The sequence below is a fragment of the Geospiza fortis genome, unplaced genomic scaffold (genome assembly GCF_000277835.1).
Source record: "Geospiza fortis unplaced genomic scaffold, GeoFor_1.0 scaffold40, whole genome shotgun sequence".
In the NCBI taxonomy this organism is placed as follows: Eukaryota; Metazoa; Chordata; class Aves; order Passeriformes; family Thraupidae; genus Geospiza; species Geospiza fortis.
The window spans coordinates 17,583,954-17,599,547 of NW_005054297.1; the positions used below are offsets into that span (position 1 = coordinate 17,583,954).

The window sequence follows — 15,594 nt, forward strand, 5'->3', positions numbered from 1 at the left end:
CTCAACTTTGAGTAGTATTGATTCTTTAATCTAGAATCTATTCATTGTCTCACTTGAAACTTTTTCTTTCAGCTAAAGTAGTAGATCTTGACCCCTGCCTTTCTAAGAAGCCTCTGGATGAAAAGAACTCCCATCCTTACAGTGCAAGAGAAAGCATGTCTGAGGTCCAGTCTCTCAGCTCCTTCCAGTCTGAATCATGTGATGACAATGGTACGTAAAATGCAATCATTCTGTACCGCGGCTGATGTTCATTTGTTCTGTCTTTGCATCTGTATCTCTTAGTAACAATAGGATTTACATATATTGAATATATATTAAATAGTAGCTTATTTAATATATATTTGTATTTACTTATGTTAATGCCCAAATCTGTTAATTAAAAAAAAAATATTTTACCTATCTCTATGCCAACTGTTAATTACTTTACCTTAAAGTTATAATCATTCTACTGTTAGAATATTACAGTGAAAATGCAGCTCAAGTTGCTCAGAGCCTTGTGTTTAAAACATATTAGAATTTGGTAAACTCTTCTAGGTTATCCTTAGTTATCATCTTATGCAAGAACACAGTGAATTTAAAAAATGACCTCTGCACAAATATAACTTTCACTTTGCTGTTCAGCTCTCAGTAAAAAGCTTTCTGGTGTTACAGTTTCACTTGTTTCCTTCTCTTTTTCTTGCTGCGACCTCAGCTCCCATATGGATCAGATCAGTTCTGAGTGAGAGCAGAGTTTAAGGGACTGCTTGTAAGTTTGATTACTTTAGTAATGAAGGAAACTTCACAAAAAGGAGTTTTGTTATAATAGAGCAGTATATTTGGCTTTCACCATGATTGAAATGAATTTATAAAAACATTTCATACATTGAAAAAAGCCAATATAAAACTATAAATATTTTGATCTCGCCTCAAGTCCATCAGAATATAATCAGCATACATACTTGTGGGTTTGATTATTATTAATTGGATGTCTTTTCCATTGTGATGACAGATGCTTTTATAGTTGATATGAATGCATCTGTGTATTCAGAAACATGTCATACTGATTGGACAAAGCCACAGTTCTCTCATAATTAATTTGCTAAGTTAAGGTGTTCTTTGACTCTTTATTCCACATTCTACTTTTGTCTCTGCCTGGTAAAAAGGAACTTGAAATTCCTTTAGCTTAGGAATAAAGAACATTCTGCTTCTTAATGAAGTAGAGTTATTTGTTATTAACAGCATGAAAAAAAACTATCTGGTTTAATGATTGGTGAAAGTAAAATGGTATGCTTGCAGTCCTCATCGTTTTATCAGTAGACCTGATGCCAACTTGCAACTTTTTTTCCTGTGGTTTTAAGTGTCGTGTTGTACATGTTGTTCTCCCCTCCTCACTGTCTTATGTCTAGTGTATTCTTTCTCCCATTTCCTGTCATGAATTGATTACTCATTAATACATCATTTTAAGAGAAATAGCTGTAGCATCATAGATACTGTTCCTTCCTTCCATTTTGGTAGATTCAGAATTTAATAGCTTGATATTTAATCCCTGAGCTGTGCAAAAGAGTTGCATGTGCTTACTTCATTTTTACCCTATAAGAATAAATCCTTCTCCATTTCAAAACTATCTTGAGGGAAATTGAAGACATAAAAAATACATCCAAGTTTGTTTTTTTTAAAATAAGTATGTAACAGCCTGAATTTGGTATTCCTACTGTGGAACCTCTATTTTATACAAAACTTAAGTAGGTCAGTAACAGAAATTTTCAGTAGGTATTTTTCGTATTCTATCCTTTTAGCTCATTTCAGGGAAAATTTCTTTCCTATATCTTTCATTGGTAGGGAGGCAACATAGTTTACATCTTTAAAGGAGAAGTCTAATGCAATAATCCTTAATTCACTCAACACAAGCCTTGAGAAAAGTCTAGTTTATTGCTATGTAGATAAAGTATGGTGCAAATGAGTATATTTAGGCAACATTTCAGAAGTTCTAACACAAGTTAAGCAGCCTTGTGCTCATGCAAAATGTACTTCATGAGTATTACAAGTACTTTTGTATGTTTAGCAATAATAAAATTGAGCTTTAGATATATGTTTTATGTGTTACATGCAACTACTCTCTAGCTTGAGAGTGAATGTGCATGTACACTAATAATGTTGCTCTATAAAACAGTAATGAACTGCAATTTCACGGTGTTGATGGGGGTTTTTATGTGTATTTGTCTGCTGTTTAAAGTGATACTAACTATAGGTTTGTTTTAATTTGCTCCTTTTATACCTTTTACAAGCTTCCGTAGTGACTGTAATACACCTTGTCAATGCTGTTGTTGACTCGGTGGAAAAAGAAGGTATATACATGTTTTCATATTTATTTACTGCTTTGGCAGCGTAATGCACGTTTGTTGTCTTACATTGTCTTCTAGTAATGTAGTCCTAGCCAGATGTGAGTTATAAAATATTATTCACTTAGACTTTCTGATAAGTTATAGCAAAAAATATATTTATCTTGTAGATCTGTTAATGTTTTCTTGAATAGGCTGTAGATGCCTTGTGAACAGGTTTCAAAGTGTGTTTTCTTGGGGAAAAGGGGATTGGCATAAAAAGATCTGGGTGCTTACTCTCTTCTGAAAATATTCATACTAAAGCTGCCAGCAGAATTGAGACAACATCAAAGGCAAATACATGCAGTACTGTAGATGAAACAGCAGCAGCCTCTGCTTCCTTTTCTTCTCCCACCCACACCTGTTGACACCTTGTTCAGCTGAGCAGAATCAAAATGGTCTGGTATCAGTACTCACTTCCTTGGTCTTCAGATCAATCTGTCTCTTAAGTAGAAAAAAATAGTTTTGTCTGCAGCTGAGGTATGTAGCCATATACATCCTCCTCAGTTTAGGTTGCTTGTTACTATGCAGCCTTACAGCAGTACCTAAATGTGCAATTGGGTATATGTACATACACATATATGTGTGTGTAGTATGTATTTGGAAGTTAGAAGGAGGCAAGGTAGGCATTTTCAATGGTATGTTATTTTATTTCTGTTAACATTTAAGAACTAACCACTCTGGGAAACACAAACTCTTTACAAAATAATAGGAATAATAAAAGTGCCAGCGAGTCTATACAAATGCTAACTGTTGTTTTAATTTACTAAATACTACTTTCAGTTCCAGTAAAAGGCAAATGATTCACTCCATGACCATGAGTTTGCAGAGGTTTCTTCTGAAATAGCATCCAACCTATGCTTCCTATTTCTAAATACAGACTAGGAAACATAATGTTTTTACTAAGTCCTACTTAAAATGAAGCCATTGTAAGAACATAAATCAATTAGAGTAGCTGAAGTTTCACTTTGGTTTGTTATCTGAAGTACACTCTTAATTCACACAGACACACAGAAAGTAGACAAATACAAGGACTTCCAATTACTTGAGAGTATTTCGTTAATGTGTACCTATAGACAGTAGTCCTCTGTGCAAAAAAATTGCAATGCACAGTACTTGGGAATGGGAGAATTACAAGACTAAAAGAGGCCAGATGTACCAGGGGAAATATTTAATAACTGACTCAGATTTTCTCTAAGATTTTAATTGGTAGAATCTGAAAATTATAGATATAGTTCTCAAGTCAAAGATAAAAATATTGCCTGATGTTTTAGTATCACCATAAGATAAATACAAACATTGTGTGCATTGCAATTGTAGAGAGATTAAATATGTCCTACTCCAGCTGCTTCTTAACATTTGAGAGTTTCTGCTCTTATTAAGCATTTCTTCTTTCAAAACATCTTAGGTAAGGAGTTCTGCTTTTGAGCACCCTCAGGGAGGGTGTCAGTTCAAGCAGCAGAGATCCTTACTCAAGCCTGCCGCAAGGTCATGTTCTGGGACAGATGGTCCTTACCTTAGTGTCCCCAGTGTTTCTGTCCAACAGGCATCCTGGAAGCATGAACTGTAGCTAATCTCATTGTAGGACAGTTTTAGGCCTCTATTCTCTGCACTGCTCCTCAGGCTGTAGCTTGATGCAAATCAGCAATGCTGAGTGCAAGAGAAAATACAGCTCCAATCTAGCAGATTGTCACATAAAGATGGGCACATCCAGTTCTAGTTGGTGTTTCTGCCATTTGCATTAAAGGGTCTTTGCCTGAGAAGAAGAGGAAAATCAAGATCTCTCCATACCTTAGTGAAAGTACTCTAAATCATAATGCCTATTGGCTTTAGTTTTGCACACAATTTCCCAGGAAAAATAAAGAATGTTGACTTCTAAGTGGAGTAATGATCAGAACCTTCTCCTGGAGTTGAGGCCAGAGATGTTTTAAGAGTCTCAGAGCTCAGACTGACGTCTCCATTAGTCTGAACAGTATTTTTCTTGTCTGGGCTAGGCAAGCTTAAGAAAATAGGAACTTCTCTCTGAAGTTCCTCTGTCCCTTCAGTCTTCCAAAAGATGAAAGTATGAATTCTTAGAAGATTTTGCCATTAGGATAGGCATCACCATCCTTAGAGACTTTAATAGGGAATATAGATTCCTGAAGAGAGAAAGTTTTAATATTTGTCAGGGCAGTTCTCTGCTGAGCATGAGTTGTTGGAATTGCTGTACAAAGGGAGGCAGGTTTCCTAGTGCTTATGTATGGAAGCCAGATACTAAAGGAAGAGGTACCTTGATTCTCAAGAGATACTTCAAAGTGTAAGCACCAATAGATGGATCCCTGTATCAAAACACAAGGGTAGATACAAAGAAAGAAAAAAATCAGATCAAGTCCTACTACCCTGTGTAGCAGAAGTCCTGTATATACTGATACAAGGATTTCAGTAAACTCCAGACTGCAGATGGGCTGTACATGAATTCAATAGCTGTCCTACAGTTTAAGTCTTAACAAATAAGGAGCCCAGGAGAAAATTAAAAAAAAAACAAAACACTTCAGTATTGCTAATTAAACTGGAAAAAAAACAGTGTGAATGTCATAGTGAGTAGTCATTGTTTGTCTTCATATTGGTTCTACTATTTGATTCCTAACTACAGATGTTTTCTCCTTTTTATTCTTATTCTGCCACCTAAAGAATCTTTTGCTGTTCCTGACCTCAGCAATTCAAGAGGTGACTTCTGCATGCAGTTCATTGATGTTCACCAAAATTTCTGTTAATATTTGGTTTTAACACAGACTTACTATCAGTTGCTTGCTGTGCATTTGTCTGCAGTGATTTCTTTTTACTAGATTTGCACTATATTACAACGTTGTATTTTTTTATTGGTGCTTGGATGAGAGAAATTATTGGTTTTTAGTTAGTTTAGGTTTATATCTAGTTTCCAGCAAATACAAACTTATTCAAAGGGAGTTTGCAAGAGAGGATCATGTCCAGTCATTTTTGCATGATTAAGCTTGATTTTCCTGGTTTGTTCTTGTAGTTGAATGTGAAATGTCTTTACTAATAACAAAAGATTTTTATCAGAGATGTTCCTGTAGAGCTAACAGCATTTTGGGAAACTAACTTTATAATGTGCTTGAGCAGCAGAGTCACTTTAAATGGTCTGAAATACTTTACCAAATAGAAATTGCTTCTTTTATCTAAGAAAATAATGGGTTATATATGCTAACTATATTCTTAAGAAAAATAGGCCATTGTTATCACCCTAACTAATTAATCAGCAACAATTAAGTATTTAGCTGCACCAGGTAGGGTGTTGATTCTTTGCTATCCACTGAACAACTATGTATTGTGACAGCACATTCCATAGGTAACTACAGCTCTTCCCATGTTAGGTGTGATGTCTGGGAAAATGTAAAAGTTCAAGTTGTGAATGATGCACTGTCTCATGCATGGCATAAAGTAAAGTTGTGTTGAATGTCTTTGTGCAACCAGGGCAACTGCTGATTAACAAGTGGTGTCCTAATCACAGTGATTGCGTTGTCTTAATACACGTGTTGATTTCTCAGTTCAGACTGACTCAAATACAAGACAATAATACTATTTTTTTCTTTAATTAACTTTTCAGGTTATCACTGGGATACATCAGATTGGATGCCAAGTGTTCAGTTGCCAGGTATCCAAGAGTATCCAAATTACGAAGTGGTGGAGGAGTCGGCTCCCCTCTACACTGATCCAAATGCCATTGATACAGACTATTACCCTGGTGGTTATGACATAGAAAGTGATTTTCCACCTCCACCTGATGATTTCCCTGCACCCGATGAGCTTCCACCGTTACCACCTGAATACAGCGACCAGTTTGAGTCAATACAGCCACCCAGAGACATGCCAGCCGTAGGTAGCTTGGGTTCTTCTACAAGGAGCAGGCAGAGATTTAACCTTAATCAGTACCTTCCCCATCACTACCCTGCAGACATGTCAGAACCTCAGACCAGCCCTGGTGGCGGCGGCGGCAGCAGCTGCAGAGAACCGTACGCTCCATACTCGCTGGGGTTCAATCCAGACTTTGAAGCACCTCCTGTAGACAACATGTCCATGTCTGTGTACGCTTCCACAGCCTCCTGCTCGGATGTGTCGGCATGCTGTGAAATGGAGTCTGAAGTCATGATGAGTGACTATGAGAGTGGAGACGATGCTCACTTTGAAGATGTGAAAATTCCTCCGCTTGATTCCCAGCAGCATACAGAAGTCTGACACACTCAACAAAAGTGCCTGGACTCTAACAAACTTTATCAAATCTAGAACAATTTTCAAGAGCTTTTTTATTTTTTCTTTTTTTTTTTCCCAACCACAGTGAATGCTTTTGTTTCAGTGAGCTAAACTGGCATGGCAGCGTTGGATCATGCAATTCATTTCATTAAATGAACCTCTTTCCATTTCCTGACCTACTGTATTTGGAAAGTTCTAAGATTTCCATTGGCTGTGCCATTTCTGAACATCCTTTATGTACTTACATTTTCTATGTTAAAAAAAATCACATACCACTTCTCCATGTTAGCATGATGCATATATTTATATAGTTCTAATGCAATTAATTTTCTCCTATTTTTTGTAAATTTTATGTACAGTTTTGATTTTAATAGTTTTAACTAGATTTTGTAGATATTTCGTGAATTTGTTTTCCACTGAAACTAGTGGTGTTAGTGTGCCATTAAAAATGAGCACCCTGACTTATTATAATCAGGGCATCACTGTATGTATTCTCCTGAAAACTAAGGTTTGACATTTCATTGTAAAACATTCAACATATTCACACAATTTCAATTGTACATACATTAGGTCTGATATTTTTCTGGGTCAGCTATATGGAAATGTCTTAAATGGGTTGCTGTATTTTAGAACTGTAAACATTTTTTTCCCTTCTTGGAAAGTGTGTTGGGGACCCTCTGCATACCAGTTTAGAACCAAAACCACCATGACACAGTTTTTATAGTGTCTGTATATTTGTGATCCAATGGTCTTGTAAAGGTTTTTACTGAAAATTACCATTAGCCAGTCTTTCTTACTGACAATAAATTATTAATAAAATACTTTAGCTTTGCTCTGTGTATCTCTATTATATACTATACCATTGACAAAGCATTCAGTGCAGCATTTTTTAAGTCTGTATATGTTTTGTACTGTATTAAGTTACTTGCTCCAAGCAACTCCTTTTCCTCTCCTCTGAAATGAGCCTGCAGCTGTGTTAGAGATGCTCACAAGATGGCAGTGTGTGTCTGCTTAATGGTGTTTTTAAAAGTAATCGGGCCAGTCTGAATAAAGATTGATGGGTATCAAACTGCAGCAGCCTTCTCGGTAGTTTGCATTTTTCTTTAAACATATAATATCAGCTATGTAAGTTGCTGAATATTTTTTCTCAAGTCACAAAAAGATATACAAAAGAAAATCCCCAAGACCTTTTAAAGCAGTTTTGCCCCTCCTTTATCACCTGAATACTTACTTCCATAACTAGTTACCCCTTGCTTGTGCACCTGCATGCTGAAATGGCTGTGCCATTGTCTGACTTTGTGCTAAATAGTTGGTGGTTTCCTGCAATTATATTTCAGTTGCAGTTTCTTACATTAAGTTCACACTAGAATTCTACCTTGAAGAAGTAAAGGTGGAATACAGTTTTCCTGTGTATTATCCAGCTGCTTTTCTGACTAGAAAAAAACAAAGCCTTTAACAGAGTTCTCTAGCATATATTTGGCCTGATGGTAAACTAAAGGAATAATGTAACTGTCTTCTACATCTTGCTTGAGGGATGCTTTTTAAGTTCAGAACAGATTTCTTGGCACATTAGTGAATTTTTAATATAGCCTGGAATCCTTTCAGCTCCACCTCCATTTCGTTCCTACTGTCATAAAGTTCTGTAGCCTAGAAATATACAATATTAGATTCTCTCCCATCATGAGAGCTAAGCCTCAGCCTTCTACCATCTAGGGGTACAGGGTACTGTATTTGGAGTGCTATTTATATACAAAATGGAGCAACTCCCAGCTTGGCAGCTGTATAGTGGAAATTGGGTGGATTACAGGACACAGCCAGGCACTGACATTCCTGTGTTAACTTGCCTATATACAGGTTAAGAATCCCATTACTTATGTAAAAAGACTAAAAAAGTAATTTTAAACCCACATTCTGGCTGTGCACTGCAATATTCACCCTGATAACTAAGAGCCTTTTGTACGTCAGACTGTTAGAATTTTCTTAATTAATAGTTTTAGAAGAGTCTTACACAAGTGTAAGGAGAGGGTGTCACACACTGTAGTAGTTCACATCACTGCTTAAGGCCCATCTTGAGTGAGGAAGGTTAAACTTACTGGAAGTTTTGCTCAAGATTTCTTAATATGTGCTACTTGGTAGGAATGACTCTTAGGTGACAGCAAGAGGAAGATGCTGCACAAATTTGTATCATTTCTCAGTTGATAAGGATTCCCAGAAAAGATGAAAACCTACCCTACAAATACATTTTATGAAGTTACTCATTTACAGAAGGGCTTGAAGACAGATTTTTAAAATTGAGACCTGTGAAGAGCAGGAATATCAACACTTAAATATACTTTTATTTGTAGTACTGTGAACTGAAGGCTAACACAGAACATCCAAACTGAAAAGGAACAATGTCACATTATTCTACAATGAAATTCCATGTCAGTGTAAGAGAATGCTTTGTTGAAAGTATCAGAATATATATACATATATGTACATATATGTATTTTTTTACCTTTTCACAAGAATAGTGCTGCTAGGCAACACACAACACCAAGGTTATACTTCACAGCAGAAAACAAGGCTGCATCATAAGGCTCACTTATGGAAATAGCAGGCATTTTCAACTCCACAGCTTTCAACAGCTTTGCTGTTGGTGTGTAAAGCAAGGACATGTTGGACAAATGCTCCCTTTGTGAGGAGCTCTTACCGCCTAATTCAGGCCCAGTAAGTGCAATCAAACCTATTTTCCCACACAGAGCTACAGCAATACACCAGATGAAGCTGGTGACATTTTAAACCCAATTAAAACTGATACAGCAGAGCTTTGTTATTTGACTCAACAGTAGTCCAGCACATTCAAAAACATTGGCCATGTGATTTACTTTACAAGCCAAACATTTTAAAGTCAGGAATTTCAGTGAAGTCACACATTCACTATACCAGTGTTTATCTGTCCTCATGTTGTCACAGCAAGAGGTTTGAGATGTAGTTTCATGTGCTTCAATTTGTGCCCATTCCAAAGGGTACCACTGAGAAGAGCCTCTCTCTGTCTTTACAGCTTCACATCAGGTATTTATAAACATCATCAAGTTCCCCACTGAGCCTTCTTTTTTCCCCAGATTGATCAGCCTCAGTTTTTTCAGCCTCTCATATGAAAGCAGCTCCAGTCTCTTCATCATCTTACTAGCCCTTTGCTGAACTGTACTTAAGTCCCCCATGGAAGTATTTTTTTCCTATTTTAAAATACTTAGGAGCTAGTAGAACTTAAAGTTTTATTGAGCAGATTTGAGTCAAGCTCATTGCTGCTTTGTCCATTCTACATTTTGAGCAAATGAAATGTCACTTAGTCTTGAAGCTGAGAACAAACTGCAATTCTACCTGATTAAGAGTAATTGAGGCAGAAACAACAACAGACAACCCTATGAAACTTCTTTTATTCAATATTTGACAGACCTGGTCTGAGAACTCCAGAATGCAGACATATATGCTTAGTAGAAGGAACATGACCAGAGCACCAGATTTGGGCCCCTTTCCCAAGGATATTTACTCAGATGTTTTTTCCACTGTTCCCTGTTCTACCCATGACCTCCATGAAACATGTACTGCCCCAAGAAACCACAGGAGAGTCCTCGCACTGCCCAATGGATGAATCCACCCCTTGGTGGATCCCACAAATCTGAGTCTACTCAAGCCAAAGAAGATATGAAATCTGTCTCTAACTGCAAGCTCCGTTTTTGAGTACGGGGGTAAGAAGAAATGCTCTATTTCCACCTTGAATCTACCTGTAAAGCCCTTGAAGGAAGAGAGCTGCAGGAATTAGTCTGTGTTGTGTGAAGGGGTCATGACTGACACCTGTCTGCAGACAGACCATTGCTGAATATGTTCACAAAGTGCCTCGCATGACTCCTGACTCATCTTTGCCCCTGGAGAAGCCATGCTGATTGCCTTGAATCACCTCCCTGAGCCTTTAGCACAGCTTCTAGGATGATGAAAGTCTAGGATGACTTTCCCAGACACAGATGTGGGGCTGACAGGTTGGTCCTTCTTTCTATCCTTTCTAAAGATGGGCACTGCTGTTTCCCTTTTTCTAGTCACCTGGGACTTCACCTGGCTGCCATGGCTTTTTAAATGTCATGGAGAGAGCCTTGGCAACTACATCAGCCAATTCCCTCATGACTCTGGGATATACCTCATTTGGTCCTACAGACTTAAATACATTCAGGTTCCTCATAAGGTCATGAACTTGATCTTTACTTACAGTTGGAGGGGCTTTGCTCCTCCAGTCTCCATCCTGCTGTCCATCTTCTTGAGAGGTGTAAGAAAACAGGTTTCCATTGAAGACTGAGGCAAAAAACTCTTGGGTAACTCAGCCTTTTCTTCATCCTTTTGTGCTGGACTGACTGTATCAATGGACAAGGCAAGAGCTACAGCTGTCATTTATCTGGACTTCTGTAAAGCCTTTGACAGGGTCCCCCACAAAATCTTTCTGTCTACATTAAAAGAGAAGGCTTTGGGGTGACCTAATTGCGGCCTTCCAGTACCTGAAAGAGGCCTACAAGAAAGATGGAGAGAGACTATTTACAAGAGCCTGTAGTGACAGGACAAGAGGGAATGGCTTAAAACTGAAAGAGAGCAGGCTTAGATGAATTATTAGAAAACAATTTTTTTTTCCTACTGTGAGGATGATAACAGACTGGAAGGGGTTGCCCAGAGAAGGCCCCGTGTCTGGATGTGTTCAAAGCCAGACTGGATGTTCTCTGACCAATCTGGTCTAGTAGAAAATGTCCCAGCCCATGGCAAGGGCTTATAACTGGATTATCTTTTAGGTGTCTTCCAACCCAAGATATTCTATCATTCTATGATTCACAAGCACTGTCTGGATCACAGCTCTGCACACATCAGCTGTGAACGTCCACACCAAGGTACCTGCAGGCTCCACACAGGGAGTCATACGTTTCACTGAGAGCTCTGCACACACTCCACACATGTCAGACAACCAAGAGCTGGGTGCCTCAGTTTCTTTTCATAGCTCTTGCCAATATTTAGCATTAAATGGCTTTCAAGCCCACACAAGCCTTCGTAAAAATACTAAATAGGGGAAGTCCCCATTAAACCAAGCATGCTGAAGCAGACATAAATTCTGGCAGCATTACTCATTCTTCCACAGCTGCACTAGGGTTGAATAAAAATCAGAGAATTATAGTGCAATATCCAGTGAAGTTGCAAAGCAGGAAAATGTGATCTTTGCTTTGACCTTACAAAGATTTAAGAGAAAGATAATTACAATTATTTCCCCTAATGTAAGAAGGAAACTTGCCAATAATCAAAAGCTTATTAATTACCAATGCCCAACATCCATTGCTAAACCTGGTAACACACATCTAAAACTTCACACACAAAAAAGTTAGGTACTAGAAGCAGTCACCCAGGAGTCAAGGCTATCAGTAGGAACATGACCTTAGAACAAGAGCAAACACTCTCATTTAGCATCATCAAAGCTGAGCCATATGCCTTTCTAGACTTTTTGCTGCAGATGGTCATTTCTCAGCTTCTCATATTCTTACATGCTTTGAATTGAAACCTTCAGTGTGAGGAAAAAGCACTGAGAAGCCCAATTATGGGAATGAGTCATTCTATCCTTAATCCCCAGGGTCCCAATTGGAAAACATGCTAAGCAAGATGAATTGCTTTCAGAGCTTGAATTTAACTTTGAAGAAATACACAGGGAAAGATTATGCTGCTGCATCAAAAACATTATTTTGCATTTTCATCTTTTTCTAGAGAACTTGAAGCACCAACAGTAATTTATAGCATAAAAGATTAAGGGCCTCCTGTTTAAACAAGTAATACCTCATGATGGCCATTTAGGTAACAGAAACTTCTGCTTTGACTTTCACTGGGGAAAAAAATACCTCAAGTCCCTCAGTACTTCAAGAGAAAAAGGCTAAAAATACAATTAGCCTGACAACTGGAGCCCAATTGTATGCATTGAGCTTTTTTTGGTTTAAAGCCAAACATTGTTCAACTTGCATAAAATTTCACAGAACTTACCTCCAAAAACTTAGTCTAGCTGTTCAGAAACACCTAGAAAGTGTAAGAACAAAGTTCACTTTGGCTGAGTTGGACTAGACGCTTTCAGTTCTTAAATCCACATCTTTCACTGATTGCTCACCTCAAGACCTGGAGGAGGCTGAGGAAGCCAGAAAGCCATCTAACCTGGGCAACAAAAAGACAAAAGATGCACCTGATGTCCCAAGGAAACAAAAGTAACTACAGAAAAAGAAACCGCCAAAACCATGCAAACACACATAACAACAGGAACTTACCAGCTCAGAGTCAGGTATGCATAGAAGCAAAAATGTGAGGAACTTTGAAAATCAGAGGAAGATAGCTACTAAAAGCAAACAGCAGCTGAGGAAGAGAGAGGTTTTGCTTTAAGTCCAAGGAAGTATATCCTAAGAAAGGTTTCAAAATCTTTTAGTAGACCATGTCTTAAGTATTTTAGACATTTAAATTCATAGCCTCAAGGCTTCCTCTAATTCAGTGTAGGCTAATTCTTCCTCAGTGTGGAAGCTTTTCCAAGAGCTAGATGTAAAGCTGTGTTCCTCAAGTTAAAGTCCAGTCTTGCTTGGGAGACAGCAAACCTTTCTAAGCTGTCCTCAATAGCCTTCCTAAAAGGAAAATATTTTCCTTTTTAAAAGGGCTACTAGAATCCATATGCATCACTATTGCTACTAGAATTTTCTATTAGCCACCCTAAAAATCCTACAATCAATATTTTAACACTATGAGGAAGTGAGGCAGACTCAAAATTAAGCCTCCTCAGTCCCACAGGGACAGCAGCACATTACTCTTCCATTTCTTCAGCTCTAGTTGAGGTTAATAACTTTGGTTGCCAAAGCCCTGCTAAACAGCCTACAGCCACTTTGCCCCATAGCACAAGCACACAGGAAGGAGGGCTGGATTTGTATCTCCAGAAGGCAGTGGTATTCACACTCCTGGTTGAAACAAGTGGAGAAAAGGTCTTGTATTAAGGGGTAGACATTCAGGTCCAGCTGTATCTGAATTCAGATATTACTGAGTCACCTCTCAAACAAGGAAAACGTACAGTTATGCTGTGTTTTAAATGCTAGAGGGTATTTCCCTGTACCTGGAGTGGAGCGTGTTCTTTTAAGCACCCCTGAGGTTTAGAGTTTTTATTTGGGACTCTTTGTTGGGGGTTTTGGCTATAAGTAGTCAATTTTCTTGTGAAAGGGCAAAAATATCTTCTTCCATGTTCATATTTGCTTTAACCACTCTGCCAAAAATTTGTTCAACATTTATGTGAATAATCTTCAGGTAAAATACTCAGGAGTGTCTTATTTAGCCAACCTCTCACAAGAGGGTTAGAGTCTAAAGGAAAGCTTGTAACAAACAGGTTTTTTCTATCTCTTTCTACAGAGTTAAAGAGAAAGAGATGCTCTAAGCGTGAAGGGTATATTGAACAGTTCCATCTGGGACCTGTGTAAAAAGTTAAAAACAATTTCATTCCTACACTGTGTTTAAGTAGGCTTTTCATCTGAGAATGGCTAGATCTGTTGATATCCATTAACAGACACACATACAGATTCTCAAAGATGACAAAATTTAAGAAGGAATCCTCTGAACAGAACTTTTCAGGATCATTCAAAATTAATGGTTTTATTTCTCCATATTTCCCTTGCATTGTTCATTTCCCACAAGCTTAACTCTACAGTAGCTTGCCTCAGGCTCAGCAGGGTCCTTATGGTCTCCCCCATTCCCAGCTGTGTGGGTATTTGATGCCCACCCACAAAAAGTACCACAAAAAGTACTTTCAGCAGCTCCTTCATTGCAGAAAACACGCTGTGAGCCCCTAAGAGCCAAATTTGGTTTTTGACTTGTGGTTCACAGTACCCAGTGACTGCTGACACTGACCAAGAAACAGCATTTAACAAAAGAGTTTAAAAATGAAGATTTGAAGGAGCATCAAAAGCCAGAACTTGTAACTGCCGTGATCAAAACCATCTAAACAACACAGAAGTGAACAAATTTTTAAAGAGAGCCAAGAGAGGCAGCTAAAAAGGCAATTCTTAGAATGGAGCACAGAGTGTACAAAGATGTCATATTGGCAAGCTTGTACCATTTATTTCAGCAAGAGCTGAAAGACAAAAAGGAGAATGGCACAGTACAACAGGAAAGCAAGGAAGGCTATGATCTCAAGGAGGTGGAAATTGTACAAAAATGAGGAAAAGAAGGAGCAAATTCTGGCAAGTAAGATAATCCAGAAGTGTTTGAGGACCAACTTGCAAACATTAAAAATTAAAGTTTATTTCAAAATACATTAAAAGCAGAAAGTTCTGCCAGAGAAACTATAAATATGAAACTAGTGGAAGATCAAGGTGTAACAGGAACTTTGGAGAATTCAGGACTAGCAGATATCTTCCCCACCGGGTCTGTGTCCACTGAGGGAAAAGTTGAGATGTTTCACTGTGAGTTATATGTCTTCACATATAACTCACACAATAAAAAGATATTAGTGAACAGAAGTAAACAGCATCAAAGTCAATATGGCACTGGCTCAGCAATTCTAATCACTTAAGGATCAGAGACACAGGCGTTGCAGCATATGTCATAGCTGAGACGGCCATGACACACAAAATACCACCCACCATTCCACTTCAGAAAGCCTCAGCCTATGCAGAGTAACACCATACTACTTCAGAAAGCTTCAAGCACCTGCTCATGAAGAGCAACATAATCCCACCTCAGAATGCTGCCAGCATCTGCCCTTTTCCTTTAGCCCAACCTTTTATACCCTCATGTTGATGCATTGCACCTGTGTGCCCTGTGTTCCCTTCGGTGGTTGGTCAGTGCCTCTGGGCACTCCATGGCTCATTGCTGTCCATGCTGCTCACCTGCTGCTCACAGCTGCAGCCCAATGGGGATGGGGCTCGGCCACAGCCCCACACCCAATGACCACAAACTGTGCACCCACACCCAGGTC

At 38.4% G+C, this 15,594-nt stretch overlaps 2 protein-coding genes across 5 annotated transcripts in view; both read left to right on the plus strand.

Annotated features, from left to right (window-relative positions):
* Positions 1–7,679, plus strand: part of FAT1 (FAT atypical cadherin 1) — a 102,631-nt gene extending 94,952 nt beyond the window's left edge. For 2 of the 4 annotated variants that reach the window (XM_014309734.2, XM_031062790.1), the window contains exons 26-29: positions 73–210; positions 2,265–2,324; positions 5,028–5,063; positions 5,962–7,679. In XM_014309734.2, coding sequence (XP_014165209.1) covers positions 73–210; positions 2,265–2,324; positions 5,028–5,063; positions 5,962–6,590 — 863 coding nt within the window. In that variant the 3' untranslated portion in view covers positions 6,591–7,679. The remainder of the gene's footprint in view (positions 1–72; positions 211–2,264; positions 2,325–5,027; positions 5,064–5,961) is intronic. The other 2 variants (XM_031062831.1, XM_031062877.1) reach the window with 2 other exon arrangements.
* Positions 7,680–15,236: 7,557 nt separating this feature from the next.
* The window catches only part of MTNR1A (melatonin receptor 1A), a 71,351-nt gene continuing 70,993 nt past the window's right edge, over positions 15,237–15,594 (plus strand). Inside the window, exon 1 of the mRNA XM_031062299.1 lies at positions 15,237–15,292. Within this exon, the coding sequence (XP_030918159.1) occupies positions 15,237–15,292 (56 nt within the window). The remainder of the gene's footprint in view (positions 15,293–15,594) is intronic.